Below are 19,840 nucleotides of genomic sequence, written 5' to 3'. Positions count from 1 at the left end.
AGGATGTGATAAATGGACACTTTGGATAATAACTACCTAATTGAGCTACATGGATTTATGAATGTTTGATAATGTTTGATGAAACTGTTGGAGGTTTTTGAGGATGTTACTAACACAATTGATAAAGGGGAGTTGGATTTTCGGAAGATTTTTGATGAAGTCCGCCTGTGGAGGTTGGTTAGCAAAATTAAAGTACAAAGGGTAGAAGGCAATATACTGGCATGGATTAAGGATTGGTTAACAGGTAGAGAACTGGGAGTAGGAATAAACAGGTCATTCTCGCATTTGCAGGCTGTGACTCGTGGGGTCCTCGAAGGATCAGTACTAGGGCTCCAGTTGTCCACAATATATATAATGATTTGGATGTGGTGACCAAATGTAATATTTCCAAATTTGCAGATCGCACAAGCTCGATGGGAATGTGGGAGGAAGATGCAAAGTGGCTTCAAGGGGATTTGGACAGATTTCATGAGTGGGCAAGAACGTGGCAGATGGAATATAATGTGGAAAAATGTGAGGGAATCCACTTTGGTTGGAGGAACAGATGTGCAGAATATTTCTTAAATGGGAAGAAATTAGAAATTGTAGATGTACAAAGGGACCTGGATGCCCTTATCCGCAAATCGCTGAAGGCTCACATGCAGATGCAGCAAGCAATTAGGAAGACTAATGGCATGTTAGCCTTTATCGGAAGAGGAATTGAGCACATGAATAGTGTCTTCAATTGCATGGAATCTTGGTGTAGACTACACCTGGGATATTATGTGCATATTTTGTCATCTTACCTTAAGAAGGATATTATTGCCATAGAGGGAGTGCAAAGATTCACCAGACTTATTCTTGGGATGGTGGGACTGTCCTATTATGAGAGATTGGGGAAACTGGGCCTGTCGACTCCAGAGTTTCAAAGAATGAGAGGTCATCTCATTGAAACCTACAAAATATTTAAAGGGATAGACAGGGTAGGTAAGGGTAAGATGTTCTTCCTGGTTGGGGAGCCTAGAACCAGGGGACATGATTTCAAAATAAGACGAAAGCTATTTCGGACTGAGACAAGGCGACATTTTTTTCTACTTTGAATCTTTGGAATTCTGTACCCCAGAGATGTGTGGAAGCTCAGTCATTGAATATGTTTAAAGTAGAGATTGTCAGATTTCTAAATACCAATTACGTAAATGGATGTGGGGATGGTGTTGGAAAAAGGCATTGAAATGGAAGATCAGCTATGAGTGAATTGAATGGTGGAACAGGTTCGATGAGCCTAATGGCTTGCTCCAGCTCCTTAGTTTCTTTGTATCAGATCTCTCATAACTATAATTTGCAACCCCGATTTCATTTTGGTAAATCTATAGCTCATGTTCTTTCTACAATGAAATGCTCACAACTGCCCCCAGCACTCCATTGCTTTCCAAATGAAACTGAATATTCACTTCTTCAAGGTTCCCATTGTTCAATGCCACACTGATCTTTCACTTCTCAAGTGCCAACTATCCCCACTGTGAGTGACCCATCACCCTCAGTTACTCATAATCCAATTCCCTCAAAACCAAATATCACTGTTTACCACCAAAATGTTCATTTTTCTTAAACATCAACTTGACTTATCATTACTTAATGTTTCCGTCTGTAAGCCTCAACACCTCAAGTGATCTTTGCTCCCACACTTTGTATTATCTTTATTACTCCTTAGCACATCATCATTGCGCCATCCACCCATAATCCCGTTAAGTCTTCCTAAACCTTCTTAATTTCAGTATTTTCTACTTTCATAATCTACTTTCTCCTCCCACAAATGCTTGCTTTCCATGCTGTTTAACTTACTTTTACACTTTGAATATTGAAGTTGGCACAAAGACAGGCACTTATTGACAATCTCTAATTATAAGAAGGTATTAGTGAGCTTCCTTGAACTGCTGCAGTCCATGTGGCAAAGGTGCCCCCACAGTGGCATTAAATTGGGAGTTTCAGGGTTTTGACTGAGCAACAAGATCGGGATATTGTGTGATTTGAAGTGGGACCTTGAAATTGATGGGGTTCCCAATATGCCTGCTGCTTTTGTTGTTCTAGGTGATGGAGGTTGTGAGTTTGGGAGGTCGTGCTGGAGAGGTCTTAGCAACTTGCTGCAGTGGATTCTGTAGATGGTGTGCAGTGCAGCCAAGGTACATTGCTGGTGGAGGGAACAGTTACTTAAGACATTGGTGGTGATCCAGAAGAAAGCTTTTCTTGGATGTTGTTGTGCTTTTTGTATTTTGTTGGAGGTATGGGGAGATAGAGTTTTCAATCTGAGTTAGAGAGGCTTTGGGGAGTAAGGAAGTGGTCCACTCACCACAGAACACCCAACCCTCATCATCTGATGAAGAAGCCATGGCAACTGTGTGATTGGTCCAGTTGAGTCTCTGATGAATTGAGTCCATATCCCCATATCCGTAACAGCTATTCACAGATTGAGCCTTTGATCTCCAAACAGCAACCTGCCTACTCCTTCACGTAACACCATGTCGTCTAACATCCTGTAAGCATACCTTCAGAGATGAACTTGAACATATGTGCCCATATTGCCATTGATTTCAACAATACCAATAACTGAAAACATTCTTGAAATCACAATACTTATCTTTGTTGCACTGCTTCCACTTTCCCACTCTGAGCCAGTGGTTCTTGATAAAATTTACTCTTGCCAGACTATCCACTTCAAATTTATCTCGATAGGTGAATGGGAGGCTAGTGATAATTAACGTTGTGATCCCTCAATGGTGATGACTATAAAGGGACTAAATATGACAAGTGTAGAATGGTTAACTGCCAGAACAGAATTAGACGTGCTTGCATCTGGTCATACCTCAGATGGCAAGAATCAGAAATGGTTCTTCCAAAAGAGGTGGAGGCCTCTGCCAGTGGTATTTCAAAATAAGCATGGGAACACATTGTGCTTTGAATGGTTTGTTTCTTCGCATTGATATAAAAAGTAAACTGTTCATACTGTTGTGTTCCTGCCAAAATATCGGATTATAACCAGCATCTGTCATTGCCCTGTAGGAAGGGGACTTGGCTGCAAAGAATTGAGGACGCCAGGTAGTTAGCACCTCTGATTCTTCCTGTGAATACTTTTGCAGGATTCATTTGTAATACTGTGAAATGTTTGTTAGAAAGCATACAGTTAGATTCTGCCATGCCAACAGAAATTAATTACACATTTGTGTACTTCAGAGTCAATGATAAGCAATTGTTTTGTTTGGAGGAATTGTGGCTTAGCAGTAGTGTTCCTATTTTTGGACTAAAAGCCAGAACTTGGTGGCCATGGAAGGAATGTTCATTACGCAGTTCAATGGGTTGATAAAAAACTCGGCAATCTTTCTCCCACCATCCCCCAAAGGGAAAAACAGTGGATGGGATTTTTCACGCCCCCCCCCCCCAAAGAAATTAGCATATTTTGGACATACTTATATTTGAAATAGTTCGCTTGCTAATATTTACTTGATAGTTAAGCGTGGTGTCAAAGGAAGGATTGGATGAATATTTAAGTGAGTAGCCCTATTCAGACCACAATACAGAATGTTCATTATCAGAACAGCATAGTGGGCCAGAATTGGATTGTGATAAATAATTGCAGTTTCTTTGAATGAATCCAATTCAAGTCATATCTTGATAATAACCTGTTAAGACCCAGAATGCACCACATGAAGCAATGGTAAATGTAGATTCAGTCGTGACTTTCAAAGAATTGGATGTTAATTTGTATGACCATGGGGAAAGAAAAAGGGAGTTGGACTAATTTCAGAAAGATGGCATGGGCACAGTGGGCAGAATGACCTCTTCCAGTGCTGGATGATTCTATGATGATCAAGGCGGTATTCATGCTCTTTTTGTTTCAATGTTGTATACAGGGCTCGATGACTGTCTTCAGCAATATATAAAGAACTTTGAAAGGGAAAAGATCAATGGAGATCAACTTTTACACATTACACATCAAGAGCTTGAGGAGTTAGGTGTCACACGCATTGGTCATCAGGAACTTATTTTGGAAGCAGTTGACCTGCTGTGCGCATTGGTAAGTTTGAGTTCCAGTTTTTGTTTTGCCTTTTTCTGCTATTAAGCAGTGAAGACTGCAGTTGGCATTTGGACATGATGTTATGCAGCAAACGCGGTTAACTATTATTTCATTACTTCCTGTGGCCATTTATATTGTCATTTTACTTTTTGATTTCATAGTAAAAATATATTGTTTATTAATTGGAGTGCTTGTTGAGGCTTGCTGGTACCACATACCTTAAAATCATCAGCAATGAACCTGACAATTTCTGGTTTCCTGGGCATGGCAACCAAGAGACCCAACTCTTTGCAGCATGTCTTGAAGAGGTGAGAATGTTACCACTTAGTCACAGTTGACACTGATCTGAAGACAGGCACATGGTAGGTGCAGCATATATTATCAGGAATTATCGGGTGACATTTTAGCCTCAATCTTCACCAGAGTGTGTAGGACCTGGTAGTGGGCAACAAAGCATGCAAAGCCGAGGATGTGAAGGCCCTGCCAATCAACACAGGGTGGTTGTTTAAATAAAGGTCTGCAGAGTCCAGCTTGACATCTGGCCAATTTGACCTGACCAATGGATGAGTGAGCATTTGGTGGAAGGACAGTCTCTAGCAACCCAATGCAGTGGGAGACGTCTCTTGGCATGGATTGGGATAGGAGGAAAATTCTCTTGACAAGGATTGGATGACGTGTAGCCTCTTGGCAGGAATTGGGAGATGGACAGATCTCTTGTCAGAGGTTGGAATGGAGTGAAGTCTCTTGGGAGGCATTGGCAGTGAGAGACAGGAAAGGGGGTAGCCAGGTGCATGGGACGTTCAAGACTTTTGGTGAGACCCAGAGAAGCGCACCTACTCCTCTTGCCCTCACGAATATTTTAACATTTTGTGCTGGGTCTCTTCTGGTTCCGGACAGGTTCGTCAGATGGCAAAACAAACAATGACATCGACTCTGCTCAGACTTTCAGTCAAAATTACAAATTATGACAACATTGGACAAGATCTGCACATTTAATCTGATTCTGCTTCACTTCTGTGGGTATCTTCCTGAAAAGATCAAATTAATAATGGGACCTGGCACGGAGCCAGCTGGTTCACAAATGCTATGTGATTTGCCCTACTCTTACTGGCTCTCCTGTCTGGTTTTCACCAGTGGGGAGGCAGTTAAAATTAGAGTTTTTGTTACCATTGAAGCCTTTTTCGAGTCAGCATTTTTCTTTTGCCAATAGCCCACATTCAACTGAGCATTCACCTCATTGGTTGAGGGACATAGCTGAGCAAAATTTGTTAACCTACATAAATGGTGACTGCACATCCAAGTAATTCCTCGTATCCTTGGTATGTTTGAAGATGTGGGAAGGCATTATATAATTGCAGCTTTTTTTGGGCACACCAATTAAAAATTTATTTTGTTAGATTCTAATAGGAAATAATGACATGGTTCAGTAAAGATTGTTGTTCAGCAAAAGAGGAAAGTAAATTATTTTAATTTCAGCTTCTGGTAGTATTGCTTCTTTAAGCTAGAGAAAGCGACATGATTTGCTCATCAATCTCATAGTTTATGTGCATTTTGTTATTACAGCTGATGTGTATTGTGTAAGACAGTAGTTCTATATTAAATAGATTCTGTAGTTACTGGATACCTTCAGCCAATAGACATTCGATCCTTAACATGGCAGTCATTTATCGTAGCAACTGCAGCCTAAGTTCATTGAATTACTGCAGTGCAGATCCAGTGGATGTAGGGCAAGATGAAATAGCAGCATAATTCATGTCTCAAGCCCTAATATATATGATAATGTAAAATAATTACAAAGTCCAGATCTGTATTAGCTTACCCAGAGGCAGTCAACACATTTTTTAAGCTAAAATAAGCATAATATTTATCTCTGGGAGGGAAAAAGATAGTTCTGTGCATATTATTCTCAATTAAAGTTTTCTGACAGTGCATTGCTGCTTGTGATCCAAACCTGTTATAAACAAATAATTTTGATAATTTAAAAATAAATAACCTGGTTTACGTAATTATATCAAATTATGGTACTCAAGATTTGCGAATCATTATTAAAGGAGGGCTTTACAAAGTCGCCTGAAATCCGAGATAATGCAACATTTTTCTTGTCTGTTTTAGGTTATTGCACATGTTCAGAGAGCTTTGTCAGTTTTAAGCCTTTGAGTGCACGTCTGCTGCTGAGTGTTCCATATTTAATTTGAACAGACAGTGGAAATCAGAGTCAATCCTCTGCCAAAACATTGAAAAGTTTAATAAGTTCCTAATAGGTCTTTGAAACACCTGGGTGCTTTAGAGATATGAAGCAGAATTTTGCACCCAGAGTGCTGGCTAAGGTGAGAAAACTGGAGTACAGGCCTGCAGCTGCAAAGCTGAGCTTTCTCTCCAGGTTTACTGGCACCTCTGTGGACAGAAAATTTGGGGGCGTGGTTTCTGCCATCACACTGGTGAGCCGGATCCTGATCCATTTTTTAAAAGGTGCCCCAATGTGTGCTGAAAGCAATACTTCCCCACCCGCTCCTCCATGGATACGGGGAACCATCCTACCCCATGGATACGAGGAAATTCTCTCCCCGCACACACACATCGGGGCAAACCCCCACACATACATAGAAAGGGATCCCCGGAGGACCTGCCAAGGGGCACTGCCAGGAGCAAGTGCCAAGGCACTGCCCGGGCATGTCCCTCTCTCTCTGGGGGCTACATTTACCTGTGCGCCCCCAGTAAGTTTCCCTTCATGTTTTGCAGAAGCAGTTGTGAACCTCGCCAATGTGAAGTGACGGAGGGTGGGTGGGATCACAGAATGTGAGATCCCACTGCTGCAATTCTCATTTAACCAGTAATGCTAGATTTTTCACCTGCGTCACCATTTTAGGTCATGGCCAGGGCTAGCAGAAACACCCCACCCCCTCACCCCAGTGGTTTTCCATGTACCCTATAGCACACTTGGTATGAAACTCAAATTGTATGAAGGTAACTGCTAAAAGTGACAACTCAACTTCCATGGATGTAAGGTGGTTGATTGGGATCTGACTGCTGAACTATGGTGCTTTTTGTATCATGTGCATTTGAAATTTTGCAAAGGCATTAAATGTGTAAATGTGACAGTTAAGAAATGCTCCAGTTGCTTGGTGCTGCCAAGCCTGAAGCAACCTTTACTATCGAATGTAGCATTCTCTAAATGTACCACAGTATTTTGGAACAATGCTATAGTTTCATTTTTCCAGAGATTTTTAATGTTTGCCCCTTGTGAATTCATGTGATCTTGTCTACTGTCACAAAAACATGGGGAAGAACTTTGATGGATGGACAGACGTTCAAAGTAAGTCTGTCAGAATGATTATGAAACCTCTTTTTGAGAGAGAGAGCTGACTGGTGGTGATTTAACTTGAGTGTCACCAAACATCAGGTAAGGAGTGAGGTTGAGAAGGTGGGGCCTTCATGAATAACCTCAGCCGGTATGGGAATTGAACCCACAACATTATCACAAACTAGCCATCTAGCCAACTGAGCCAACCGACCCCCATATGAGGTAATGTAATGGGATACCTTAATGTTTTATTGTGAGTGTGTGCGCTATGCAGAAAGATTCTGTGAAATTAAAGCTACTGGTGATACGGTAATCCTACAATATTTGTCTTTCACTATTTTAACTTTGGCATTATCTTTGTTTCAAATTGGTTGATGTTTTTGTTAAAATGGTGGACCAAGAAATGTTGTGCATTCATATTAAATAATTTCTCAATTACAGTTGTTCATGATTCAGTTTGCTTGTGCCCTCAACTTTGTCCCCATTCTGAGAACAGACTCTGAAGTTCGGTGAATAAGTGTTAAATATTAATGTTGGCATTTGCAGGTAACCCTATGAGCTCTTTGATTGCTCTTCAGACACAATATTCCATAGGAAAACATAGGAGCAGAGAAGATTGACTGGTCTGAAATACTAACCCTCACTTAAATATCCATCCAATCCTTCTTTAGATTTTTTCATACTGGCTGCCACTCTAGACAGCCTATTCAATGAATTCATCCCCAGTGTAAAGCCATTCGCTCTAAAACTGTTGGTGCATCTTTGTTCTTCTAAGCTTGAGATTTTTCCACTGATAATAGAGTTTGTGATGACCTTTAACATATCAGGCTTTGATTTAGCTATTCCATTACTTTTGTCAGAGACAAATATTAATAATTGCAGCAAATTTACAATTTATTTTTATATAATTATATTTTTATATTGTTATTTTTATATTGTATTATTTTGGATATGGGAAACAAAGACATTGCCCTGAGAAGGTGGTGGTGAATTGCCTTCTTGATCCCCAACAGTGATTGTGCTCTGATGGTGATGGTGTACTTGATCATAACTAAATTCTGTTTGCATTTTAATGTATTGTAAATAAGATATCCTGATGCTTGTGTATAATGATCTTTGTATGATAAATGGTGAATCTTCTGGTGATTCCCAGTCAATTCCATGAAATTCTAATGTTCTTTTGTAGCTTTGCAATACTGAAAGTTCTTTCCCTCCTCACCCTGCAAATTTCCTCCTATTAAGAGGAATTTGATTTGTGCATTTGAAGTATTCTTCCAATAACATCAGTAACAATAATTTCCATCCTTTGAAGAGGATGCTTTACATAGTTTAGGTTGTTAAAAAAAAAAATTTCTCCATCCTGAAAGTGACACAGCCAATGATTCATAGAATCATAGAATCCCTAGACTGCAGAAGGAGTCTGCACCGACCACAATCTCATCCAAGCCCTATTCTCGTAACCTCACATATTTACCCTGCTAACCTCCCTGATGGGTCAATTTAGCATGATCAATCAACCTAACCCACACATCTTTGGACTGTGGGAGGAAACTGGAGCACCCGGAGGAAACCCAAGCAGACACGTGGAGAATGTGTGAACTGCACACAAACAATGACCCGAGGCCGGAATTGAACCCGGGTCGCTGGTGCTGTGAGGCAGCAGTGCTAACCACTGTGCCACCATGCCACCCCAATGCTCAGAATGGATCAGGCAAATCTATTCCTTGCTTGCTCCAAAAACCAAATTAAAAATGCAATTGATTCCAATTCATGGTCACCAGAAGAGAGACAGACAAAATTCAAGCTGACAAGATGAGGCATTGCATCCCATCTTAAGCTTGATCTTAACCAAAAGAACAAGAAGCGATGGAGGGGCCTGAGGCAATGTGCCATCTTCATGACTGATGTAGTGTTAGTATTGCTGAAGACAAAAGCAATGCTATTATAGTGTCAGTCACATTCATTCAGCATCTATATGACATTACCTCTTCCACCCTAAATGTGCAGACCATGGAATAATTTGAATAACTAGATGATGCGAAATCTTAGATATTGGCCTTTTATCCCTGGGTTCAAATCTTAGCAGAGAGATGGGATGAGACTCCTTTTCTTTACCTGCTGGCCGAAAGGATGCGTGAAATAATTTGAGCTTGCAGAATGTGCCTGCCTAAATTAGCATTGCTGCTCAGGAAATAAATGCCTCAGTAGGGGGTGCTCTTGAGGTCAGGGCTGAGCACATTATTGATGGATGGTAACAGAAGCTTTACTCTTTATTTGTCTTTGCTGCAGCTGACAAGGGAGTGCTTGGCATTGACACTTGAATGCCTGAAATCTCCCTCACCAACATCCTTCACCTTGAGTGTAAAAACAAGCACAAATGATCATTAACAGTAATATAAGTCACGAATCGGAGATTAAACAATCACCTATATAGTTCAAAGAATATTGAATATCTGTCAGTGAGTTCAAAGTGGCATGGCTCTTCAGACTCTCTAAAAAGGTTTGATGATGTCGTCAGGACTATTTGCTTGAATTACTGCCATTAACTGTCAATCACCTGTTAACACCTAATTGTGCTACATGTAGGTTAAATACAACCATCAGTTGAATTTTGTCTAATGCTGAGCAGATCAATTAGATGAATTTTAGGCTCTTTGGAATGAATTTGTGGGTGTATTGTTACACACAATGTTTTTGACCCTATGAAATTTCTGTTCTTCCAGGTTTGTATCTTTGCCCAGGGAACTGCAGCTACAACCATCCATCATTTTATTTCCCCTTTTCCCCCTCATCTAATAGTGTCCTCTCCCTCAACACATTGCCACCCACACCTGTGGCTCAACTGGTAGGATTCCTTGCTCTGAGTCAGAAAGTTGTGGGTTCAAGTCTTAACTGCATGAATGAATTACTACAAAATATAGGTTGACACTGCAGATAACACTACAGGGTTGGTGCTACACTGCATGAGATATTAAACCAAGGCCCTGCCTGCTCTTCGCAGTTTATGTAAAATCTCCTGGCATTGCTTCAAAGAAGAGCGGGGAAGTTCCCCCACCTCCCACCGTCCCCCATGCTTTGAACAATATTTATTCCTCTACCAACAACACAATGAACCTCATGTTTTTGATCATTCACAGAATTATTACAGTGTAGAAGGTGGCCATTTGGCCCAACGCATCTGCACCAGCTCTCCCAATGAGCAACTAACCTTGCGCCATTCCCCATCTTCTGCCCAAACTCTGCATATTCTTTTTGAATCCCTCGATTAAATCTGCCTTCATCACACTCTTGGGCAGTGCATTCCAGACCTTAACCACTTGCTGCATGAAAATGTTTTGCCTATTTTGCCTATTACTTGAAATCTGTGCCTTCTTGTTCTCAATCCTTTTTGGGTGTGGCAACATTTTCTCCCTTCTACTCTGTCCAGACCCCTCATGATTTTGAATACCTCTATCAGATCTGCTCTCAGCCTTTTCCAAGGAAAGTAGTCCCAGCTTTTCCAGTCTCTTTGTAACTGAATTTCTTCATCCCTGAAACTATCCTTGTGAATCTTTTCTGCACTCTCTCCAATGGCTACACAGTTTTCCTAAAGTATGGCGCCCAGAATTGGACACAGTGCTCCAACTGAGGTTCAATTAGTGTCTTGTACAAGTTCAATGTAACCTGCTTGCTCCTGTGCCCTATGCCCCTAATAATAAAGCTGATGATACTTTATGCTTTATTAACCACTCTATCAATCTGTCCTGCCGCCTTCAATGAACTATGCAGTTATACACCTAGGTGATGACGAACAAGAGAACAGCTATAACAAACAACCACATCAGCAGTAGCAACAACATCAACAAGAACAACACCAGCAGCCAACACAGCACTGCCTTCTCTGCAGCCATATACCACCTCACAGGGCAGAGGGGATGGGTGCAGAGCTCCACCTGGGAGGGGGCGATGCCTCAGCACAGGGCCGACAGACAGACGATCAACTTCCTAAAAATGACAGAGCAACAGTGTCTTAGGATGCTGAGGCTTTCATGCAACATGTTGCAGCCCCATTGGAGAAGACTTCCTTCTGAATGGACAGGTGGGCATGCATAGCCAGTGGCCATCAAGTTCACCACAGTTCTGAATTTCTTCATCTCTAGATATTTCCAGGGATCTAGAACATAAGAACTAGGAGCACAAGTAGGCCATCTGGCCCCTCAAACCTGCTCCGCCATTCAATAAGATCATGGCTGATCTTTTCATGGACTCAGCTCCACTTACCCACCCGCTCACCATAACCCTTAATTCTTTTACTGTTCAAAAATTTATCCTTGCCTTAAAAACATTCAATGAAGTAGCCTCAACTGCTTCACTGGGCAGGGAATTCCACAGATTCACTGCCCTTTGTGTGAAGAAGTTCCTCTTCAATTCAGTCCTAAATCTGCTCCCCTTTATTTTGAGGCCATGCCCCCTAGCTCTAGTTTCACCTGCCAGTGGAAATAACTTCCCTGCTTCTATCTTATCTTTTCCCTTCATAATCTTATATGTTTCTATAAGATCTCCCCTCATTCTTCTGAATTCCAATGAGTATAGCCCGAGTCTACTCAGTCTTTCCTCATAAGCCAACCCTCTCAACTCCGGAATCAACCTCGTGAATCTCCTCTGCACCCTCTCGAGTGCCAGTATATCCTTTCTCAAGTAAGGAGACCAAAACTGTACACAGTATTCCAGGTGTGGCCTTACCAGCACCTTATACAGCTGCAACATAACCTCGCTGCTTTTAAACTCCATCCCTCTAGCAATGAAGGACAAAATTCCATTTGCCTTCTTAATTACCTGCTGCACCTGCAAACCAATTCCTTGTGATTCTTGCACAAGGACACCCAGGTCGCTCTGCACAGCAGCATGCTGCATTTTTTTTACCATTTAACGAATAGTCCATTTTGCTGTTATTCCTACCAAAATGGATGACCTCACATTTACCAACATTGTACTCTATCTGCCAGACCCTTGCCCACACACTTAGACTATCTCTATCCCTTTGCAGATGTTCAGCATCCTCTGCACACTTTGCTCTTCCACTCATCTTAGTGTCATCTGCGAATTTTGACACACTACACTTGGTCCCCAACTCCAAATCATCTACGTAAATTGTAAACAATTGCGGTCCCAACACTGATCCCTGAGGCACACCACTGGTCACTGATCACCAACCAGAAAAACACCCATTTGTCCCCACTCTTTGCTTTCTGTTAGTTAACCAATCCTTTATCCATGCTAATACATTACCCGTTACATCGTGCACCTTTATCTTATGTAGCAGTCTTTGGTGTGGCACCTTGTCAAAAGTCTTCTGGAAATCCAGATACACCACATCCATTGTCCACTGCACATGTAATGTTCTCAAAGAATTCCACCAAATTAGTCAAACATGACCTTCCCTTCATGAACTCATGCTGCGTCTTACCAATGGGACAATTTATCTCCAGATGTCTCGCTATTTCTTCCTTGATGATAGATTCAAGCATTTTCTCTGCTACAGAAGTTAAGCCAACTGGCCTATAGTTACCCACCTTTTGTCTACCTCCTTTTTTAAACAGTGGCGTCACATTTGCTGTTTTCCAATCTGCGGGAATCACCCGAGAGTCCAGTGAACTTTGGTAAATTACCATTAGTGCATTTGCTATTTCTTCCGCCGTCTCTTTTAGTACCCTGGGATGCATTCCATCAGGGCGAGGAGACTTGTCTACCTTTAGCCCCATTAACTTGCCCAACACTACCTCTTTCGTGATAATAGTTTCTAGGTCCTCACCTGCCATAGTCTTCCTGTCATCAATTTTTGGCATGTTGTTTGTGTCTTCCACTGTGAAGACCAACACAAAATACCTGTTCTATGCCTGAGCCATTTTCTCATTTCCAGTTATTACATCCCCCTTCTCATCCTCTAAAGGACCAATGTTTACTTTAGCCATTCTTTTTCGTTTTATATATTTGTAGAAACCTGTGCTATCTGTTTTTATATTCTGATCTAGTTTACTCTCATAATCCATCTTACTTTTCTTTATAGCTTTTTTCGTGGCTTTCTGTTGACCTTTAAAGATTTCCCAATCCTCTAGTTCCCACTAATCTTTGCCACTTTGTATGCATTTGCTTTCAATTTGATACTCTCCTTTATTTCCTTAGATATCCATGGCTGATTATCTCTTTTTCTACAGTCCTTCCTTATCACTGGTATATACTTTTGCTGAGCACTGTGAAAGATCGTTTTGAAAGTCCTCCACAGTTCCTCAATTGTCCTACCATAAAGTTTTTGCTCCCAGTCTACCTTAACCAATGCCTCCCTCATCCCTTTGAAGTCTCCTTTGTTTAAGCACAAGACACTGGTATTGGATTTTACCTTCTCACGCTCCATCTGTATTTTAAATTCAACCATACTGTGATCGCTTCTTCCAAGAGGATTCCTTATGGCAAGATCATGAATTGTTCCTGTCTCATTACACAGGACCAGATCTAGGATAGCTTGCTCCCTCGTAGGTTCCATTACATACTGTTCAAGGAAGCTATCGCGGATACGTTCTATGAACTCCTCTTCAAGGCTGCCTTGACCGACCTGATGTGATATGTAGATTAAAATCCCCCATGACAATTGCTGTACCAGTTTTACATGCATCAGTTATTTCTTTGTTTATTTCTCGCCCCACCATGGTGTCATTATTTGGTGGCCTATAGACTACTCCTATCAGTGACTTTTTCTCCTTACTATTTCTAATTTCCACCCAAATGGATTCAACCTTTTTTTCCATAGAACCTGTATTATTTCTCACTGCCACCCTGATGTCATCCTTAAATATCAGAGCTACACCAACTCCCTTACCTTCCTGTCTGTCCCTCCGAACAGTCTGATACCCCTGGATATTTAACTCCCAGTCGTGACCATCTTGCAACCATGTCTCTGTAATGGCCAACTTATAGCATACTCATTCGCAATGATTTGTGCCGTCAACTCATTTACCTTGTTTCGAATGCTACGAGCATTCAGATAAAATGCCCTTATGCTAGTTTTTGTACCTTCTTTTTGAATTCTAAGACTTCCATTAATAACATCTCCTGAGTTCTCCTTCCTTTTAACTTTTTTCCTGATTTTTGATGTAATTGGAACCTTCTCCCCATATTTTGTCCTTGCTCCCTCCTTCTCGGACTCCTTACATAGGTTCCCATCCCTCTGACATATTAGTTTAAACCCTCCCCAACTGCCCTAGGACACTCCCCCTAGGACATCAGTCCCAGTCCTGCCCAGGTGTAACCCGTCCAATTTGTACAGGTCCCACCTCCCCCAGAACTGGTCCCAATGCCCTAGGAATCTGAAACCCTCCCCTTGACACCATCTCTTCAGCCAAGTATTTATCCCATATATCCTGTCATTTCTACCCTGACGTGGCACCGGTAGTAACCCTGAGATCACTACCTTTGAAGTCCGATTTCTTAACTTTCTTCCTAGCTCCCTGTATTCTGCTTTTAGGACCTCATCCCTTTTTTTACCTATGTCGTTTGTACCAACGTGTACTACGACCACTGGCTGTTGGCCCTCCCCCTTCAGAATGTCCTGCAGCTGCTCCGAGACATCCTTGACCCTAGCACCAGGAAGGCAACATACCATCCTGGAGTCTCGTTTGCGGCCACAGAAACGCCTGTCTATTCCCCTTACAATTGAATCCCCTATAACTATTGCACTGGCGCACTTTTTACCCCTCCCCTCTGCATCAGAACCAACCGTGGTGCAACGAGTTTGGCTGCTGCTGCTTTCCCTAGAGAGGTATTCCCCTCAACAGTATCCAAAACCGTATATCTGTTTTGCAGGGGAATGGCCACAGGAGATTCCTGCACTACCTGCCTATCTCTCTTGCTCTGTCTGGTGGTCACCCATTCCCTTCCTGTCTGCGGAGTCTGAGCCTGCGGTGTGACCACCTCTCTATGCATGCTATCCACGATACTCTCTGACTCGTGGATGCTCCGCAGTGTCTCCAACTGCCGCTCCAGCTCTGAAACCTGAGCTTCCAGGAGCTGTTGCTGGAGACACTTTCTGCACACATGCTGACCCAGGGGACTGGAACTGTCCCCAGCCTGCCACATGGAGCAAGAGGAGCAAACCACGGCTTGGAGCTCGCCTGTCATGTCTTACCCCTTTAAATTAAACTTTTGAAAGATATTTTGTTTCAGATTATATCAGATTTTCTAGGGCCCTTCTTTCCTGCTTCTTGTTACTGCCGAATATAACCTTTTCAAACTATAAACCACAGAAATTACACAGAAACACTATTGTAGTGTACAACAACAGCAACTACAATGCCAAGAGCAAAAGGAAAAAATAACACTTACCAATCAACATTCTCCCTTGTAGCCTCTGCTGCCTGTTTCACCAACTTCCTGTTTTCTCCCAACTCCAAAAGCACTCCTCACAGTGAGACAGCACTCACCGTCAGGGCAGCACTGTGCAGCCTCTGTTTTTATAGGCACAACTTACAAAGCCCTGGAACTGATTTTAACTAGTTGTTCAAACAACTAGTCAAGTGCAGTTGAGAGCTGACTCAGCTGATTCCTGTTGCAGGAATGCACTAAATGCAGCTTTTAACTTCCCAAAAAAGAACTAATTTCGCTCACTCTGAAAGCAAGTTTAATGACTACTTACCTCCCTGTGTTCACCCAACTCCAAAAGCACTCCTCTCAGTCAGGCAGCACTCACTGTGCAGTCATTTTCTTGTGATAGCTGCAGGATTTCACAATCAGTGGACCGTATACATGTTTCCTAGGTGACTGATGCCATCTTTACCAAGGCTACCACTTGTGCCCACTTTAACACTGGAGAAACCAGTTTATCACAAGCAGGTGCGAATGAACACCATTTATTCCCCCATTGTGCAGCTATGACTTCTAAATTTGAATTGTTTATGCGGGCAATAGAAGTATTGATCATCGTGGTCACATGATTCAAACTGACTTTAGATAACAAATCTTATTACTCCAAGAACCAGACAAAGACAAGGCAGTCTGGAGACCAATAGAAAGAAGAAAGGAACCCTGCCTAATACAACCAGTCAAACCAGGCAATGAGAGAAGGGTGAATTTGCCTTCACCTTCAAGGATTCTCCTCAACAGAAGCTCGGTCATGACTCCACCTAGGAATCGCGAGATGTTCAGCTTCCATTAATTTCCACAGAACCATGGAAGAGAACCAAGCCAGGCCTGCAACATTGCATATTAAAAGGGACTGATTCAAACACATAATTTTTTTTGTACTTCTTGTTATTCCGTTAATAACCTGGGTGCATAATACATGTATAGAATTCATCTTTCCCTGTGTGTGTATGTGTGAGGGAGTGAATGTTTTTGTTGCATTTACATTTTGGGGTGTTGTACGAATAAACCTTATGTTTTCTTCTGATTGAAAGTAGCAGAAAGCCTGTCTTGTGATTATTATTATTAAAGATCACAACACCAAAGGGTTATAAAATACTTACTCTAAAATACAACATAAATATTATAGGAATTGCTCTCTCCTTCTCTCTCCTAAAGTTCCCAAAGGAATCTGTGGGCTGACAAACACAAGACAATGAAGGCATTGAAGCAAGATATTGCTAATCCTTAAAGTGGGGTGGGAAGTGACGCCATGACCCATATGTAAACCAACTATCTGAAGGTTAAACAGAATAAACTACCAAGTGATGAGTCATAAGATGGACTTCTGACAAAAATAGAAGGGATTACCTTGAATATCTGTTCCATGGCAATGGATAGTTGCACAAGTGATTAGAGTAAGCCTCCCAGAAATAAGGTATATAAACAAACTCTCGGGTGGGGAAAATCATTTCGGACAGAAGAGAGTTTATCGAGGTGGATCACTGCTGGCTCTGACCAAACCTTGGTTAACTTGAGAAGATTTTAGACAGAGGAGAGCTTTTCAAAATGACACATGCTGGCATGGTTTAATACTTTAGAGTTAAGCTCAAGAATACTGAAGAAAACTGAAGGAACTGTCACTTCTTGGCATGGAGATCAGCTTCATCCATCCACTTGTGCATTGTGAGGAAGCTGCCACAGGTGGCATGAAGAACTGCATCCCCTACTTCCCACATCCGTTTGTCTGAACTGGGGCCAGAAAATGGTTCTCACCTGTCATGGTTCATATGTTTTACCTGACTATTTAGATCATGACCATGTATGTTGGTTAATCTGTGACTCACAAACTGTAAACCTCACAGAGGTCAGTCAGACTAGATCACTTGTTTTGCAGCAGTGGCTGGATTTTATTTTCATCTGGTGTGTGACCATCGGAAGGTTTTCATGTATGTCCATGCAAGATATCCTTGAGGTTGCCATAATGGCAAACTTTTCCCTCAGGTTTTCAAATCTCCACACAGAATGAGTGGGTGGTTTCTTGGAGAGAAAATCTCCTCTGAGGACCTGGCTCATGATGCCTTTGAGAAGCCCTATCATTGAGGCAGTGGAGAGGAGTTACATGAGCACAAGGGAAATTATTGAGCAAGCCATTGTATTACTGAAGGTGTGATTCAGGTATCTGGATAGTACACACTAACAAGGGTATACAGAATGGCAATAGTATGCCATGCTTTGCACAATATCATGATGCAGAGAGGATTGGAGCTGTGAAGGAAGAAGATGCTGACCGCTTGGCAAACTCACAGGAGGAGAAATCCTGATTTGGCCAGAGTGCCTGCAGCTACCCACCACGTTACCTGAAAAACCTGCGATAGGATTGCACAGATATACTTCGGGTAAAGTTGAGTATGTGAAATTTTCCAACCCTCCACTGTTGAATCTACAACCCTTTCCACCACTGCCCCTCCCTACCCCAGTCCCCCACTTCACCAACAACTTAACTCATTCCCAGAATCATAAATGTTTCCATTGCTTTCACATAGTTTCCTCATCTTTCTCTAATACCATTCTACTGAAGACTAATGCATATGTGGATTTTGGAATGCAACAATGGAGATGGCTGGGCACAGGAGAGTTTAAAGTGACGATATTGGGTGCACTTTTTTTATTCATTTGTGGGACATGGACATCGCTGGCTGGCCAGCATTTATTGCCCACCCTTAGTTGCCTTTGAGAAGGTGGTGGTGAGCTGTCTTCTCGAATCGTTGCAGTCCATGTGCTGTGGGTTGACCCACAATGCCGTTAGGGAGAGAATTCCAGGATTTTGACGCAGCGATTGCGAAGGAATGAGTGATATATTTCCAAGTCAGGACGGTGAGTGGTTTGGAGGGAAGCTTGCAGATGGTGGTGTTCCCATGTACCTGCTGCCCTTGATCTAGATGGAAGTGGTTGTGGGTTTGGAAGGCACTGTCTAAGGATCTTTGGTGAATTGTTGGAGTGCATCTTGTAGACTGCTGCTACTGAGCATCGGTGGTGGAGGGAGTGGATGTTTGTAGATGTGGTGCCAGTCAAGTGGGCTGCTTTGTCCTGGATGGTGTCAAGCTTCTTGAGTGTTGGTAGAGCTGCACCCATCCAGGCAAGTGAGGAGTATTACATCACACTCCTGACTTGTGCCTTGTAGATGGTGGATTAGCCTTGGGGAATCAGGAGGCGAGTTACTCACTGCAGTATTCCTAGTCTCTGGCCTGTTCTTGTAGCCACTGTGTTAATGTGGTGAGTCCAATTGAGTTTGTGGTCAATGGTAATCCCCCAGGATATCGACAGTGGAGGAATTCAATGATGGTAACACTATTGCAAGTCAAGGGGCGGTGGTTAGAGTGTCTCTTATTGGTGATAGTTATTGCCTGGCATTTGCGTGGCGCGAATGTTACTTGCCACTTGTCAGCCCAAGCCTGGATATTGTCCAGATCTTGTTGTATTTGAACATGGACTGCTTTAGAATCTGAGGAGTTGCGAATGATGCTGAACATTGTGCAATCTTCGGCGAACATCCCCACTTCTGACCTTATGATGGAGGGAAGGTCATTGATGAAGCAGCTGAAGATTGTTGGGCCTAGGACATTACCCTGAGAGATTCCTGCAGCAATGTCTTGACCCTCCACAACCACAGCCATCTTCCTATGTACCAGGTATGACTCCAACGAGCATAGTGCTTGTCCCCTGATGCACATTGAGCTGAGCAAGAGGAGTTCATCCCTCCTCTTCCTGCAGGCTTCAGAAATAATGTTGTATTCAAGCAGCCTGACCCCTTGCCATGGCCCTTTTGGATACAGATCTTTCCATTGATGGACGTGGGTCGTCATCACTGTGATTCATTCAGAAACCTGGAAGTGGGCTACTAATACTATGGCTGAGTTAAACAGCATCAGCAAAGCCTGGTACTTAGACAACAGATTTCTGACCCATAGCCAGCCAGTCATTCCCTGCTACCCTCTGAATCTCAGCCAGCTGCAAGTAGATCAGTTGAAAGATCAAGGAGATGGTATTGTAGTAGTATTGTCACTGGATTAGTAAGCCAGAGGCGAAGACTAATGCTTTGGGGCCATGAGTTCAAATCC

At 42.3% G+C, this 19,840-nt stretch overlaps 1 protein-coding gene across 1 annotated transcript in view; it reads left to right on the top strand.

The window, feature by feature from the left end:
• The window catches only part of LOC144492818 (connector enhancer of kinase suppressor of ras 2), a 751,457-nt gene that overhangs the window by 77,773 nt on the left and 653,844 nt on the right, over positions 1–19,840 (top strand). The window contains exon 2 of the mRNA XM_078211295.1: positions 3,885–4,048. Coding sequence (XP_078067421.1) covers positions 3,885–4,048 — 164 coding nt within the window. The remainder of the gene's footprint in view (positions 1–3,884; positions 4,049–19,840) is intronic.

This window comes from Mustelus asterias, chromosome 4, assembly GCF_964213995.1.
Source record: "Mustelus asterias chromosome 4, sMusAst1.hap1.1, whole genome shotgun sequence".
Lineage (NCBI taxonomy): Eukaryota > Metazoa > Chordata > Chondrichthyes > Carcharhiniformes > Triakidae > Mustelus > Mustelus asterias.
Note: the sequence above shows the minus strand (reverse complement) of the source record. Positions and strands in the feature narration are given on the sequence as shown.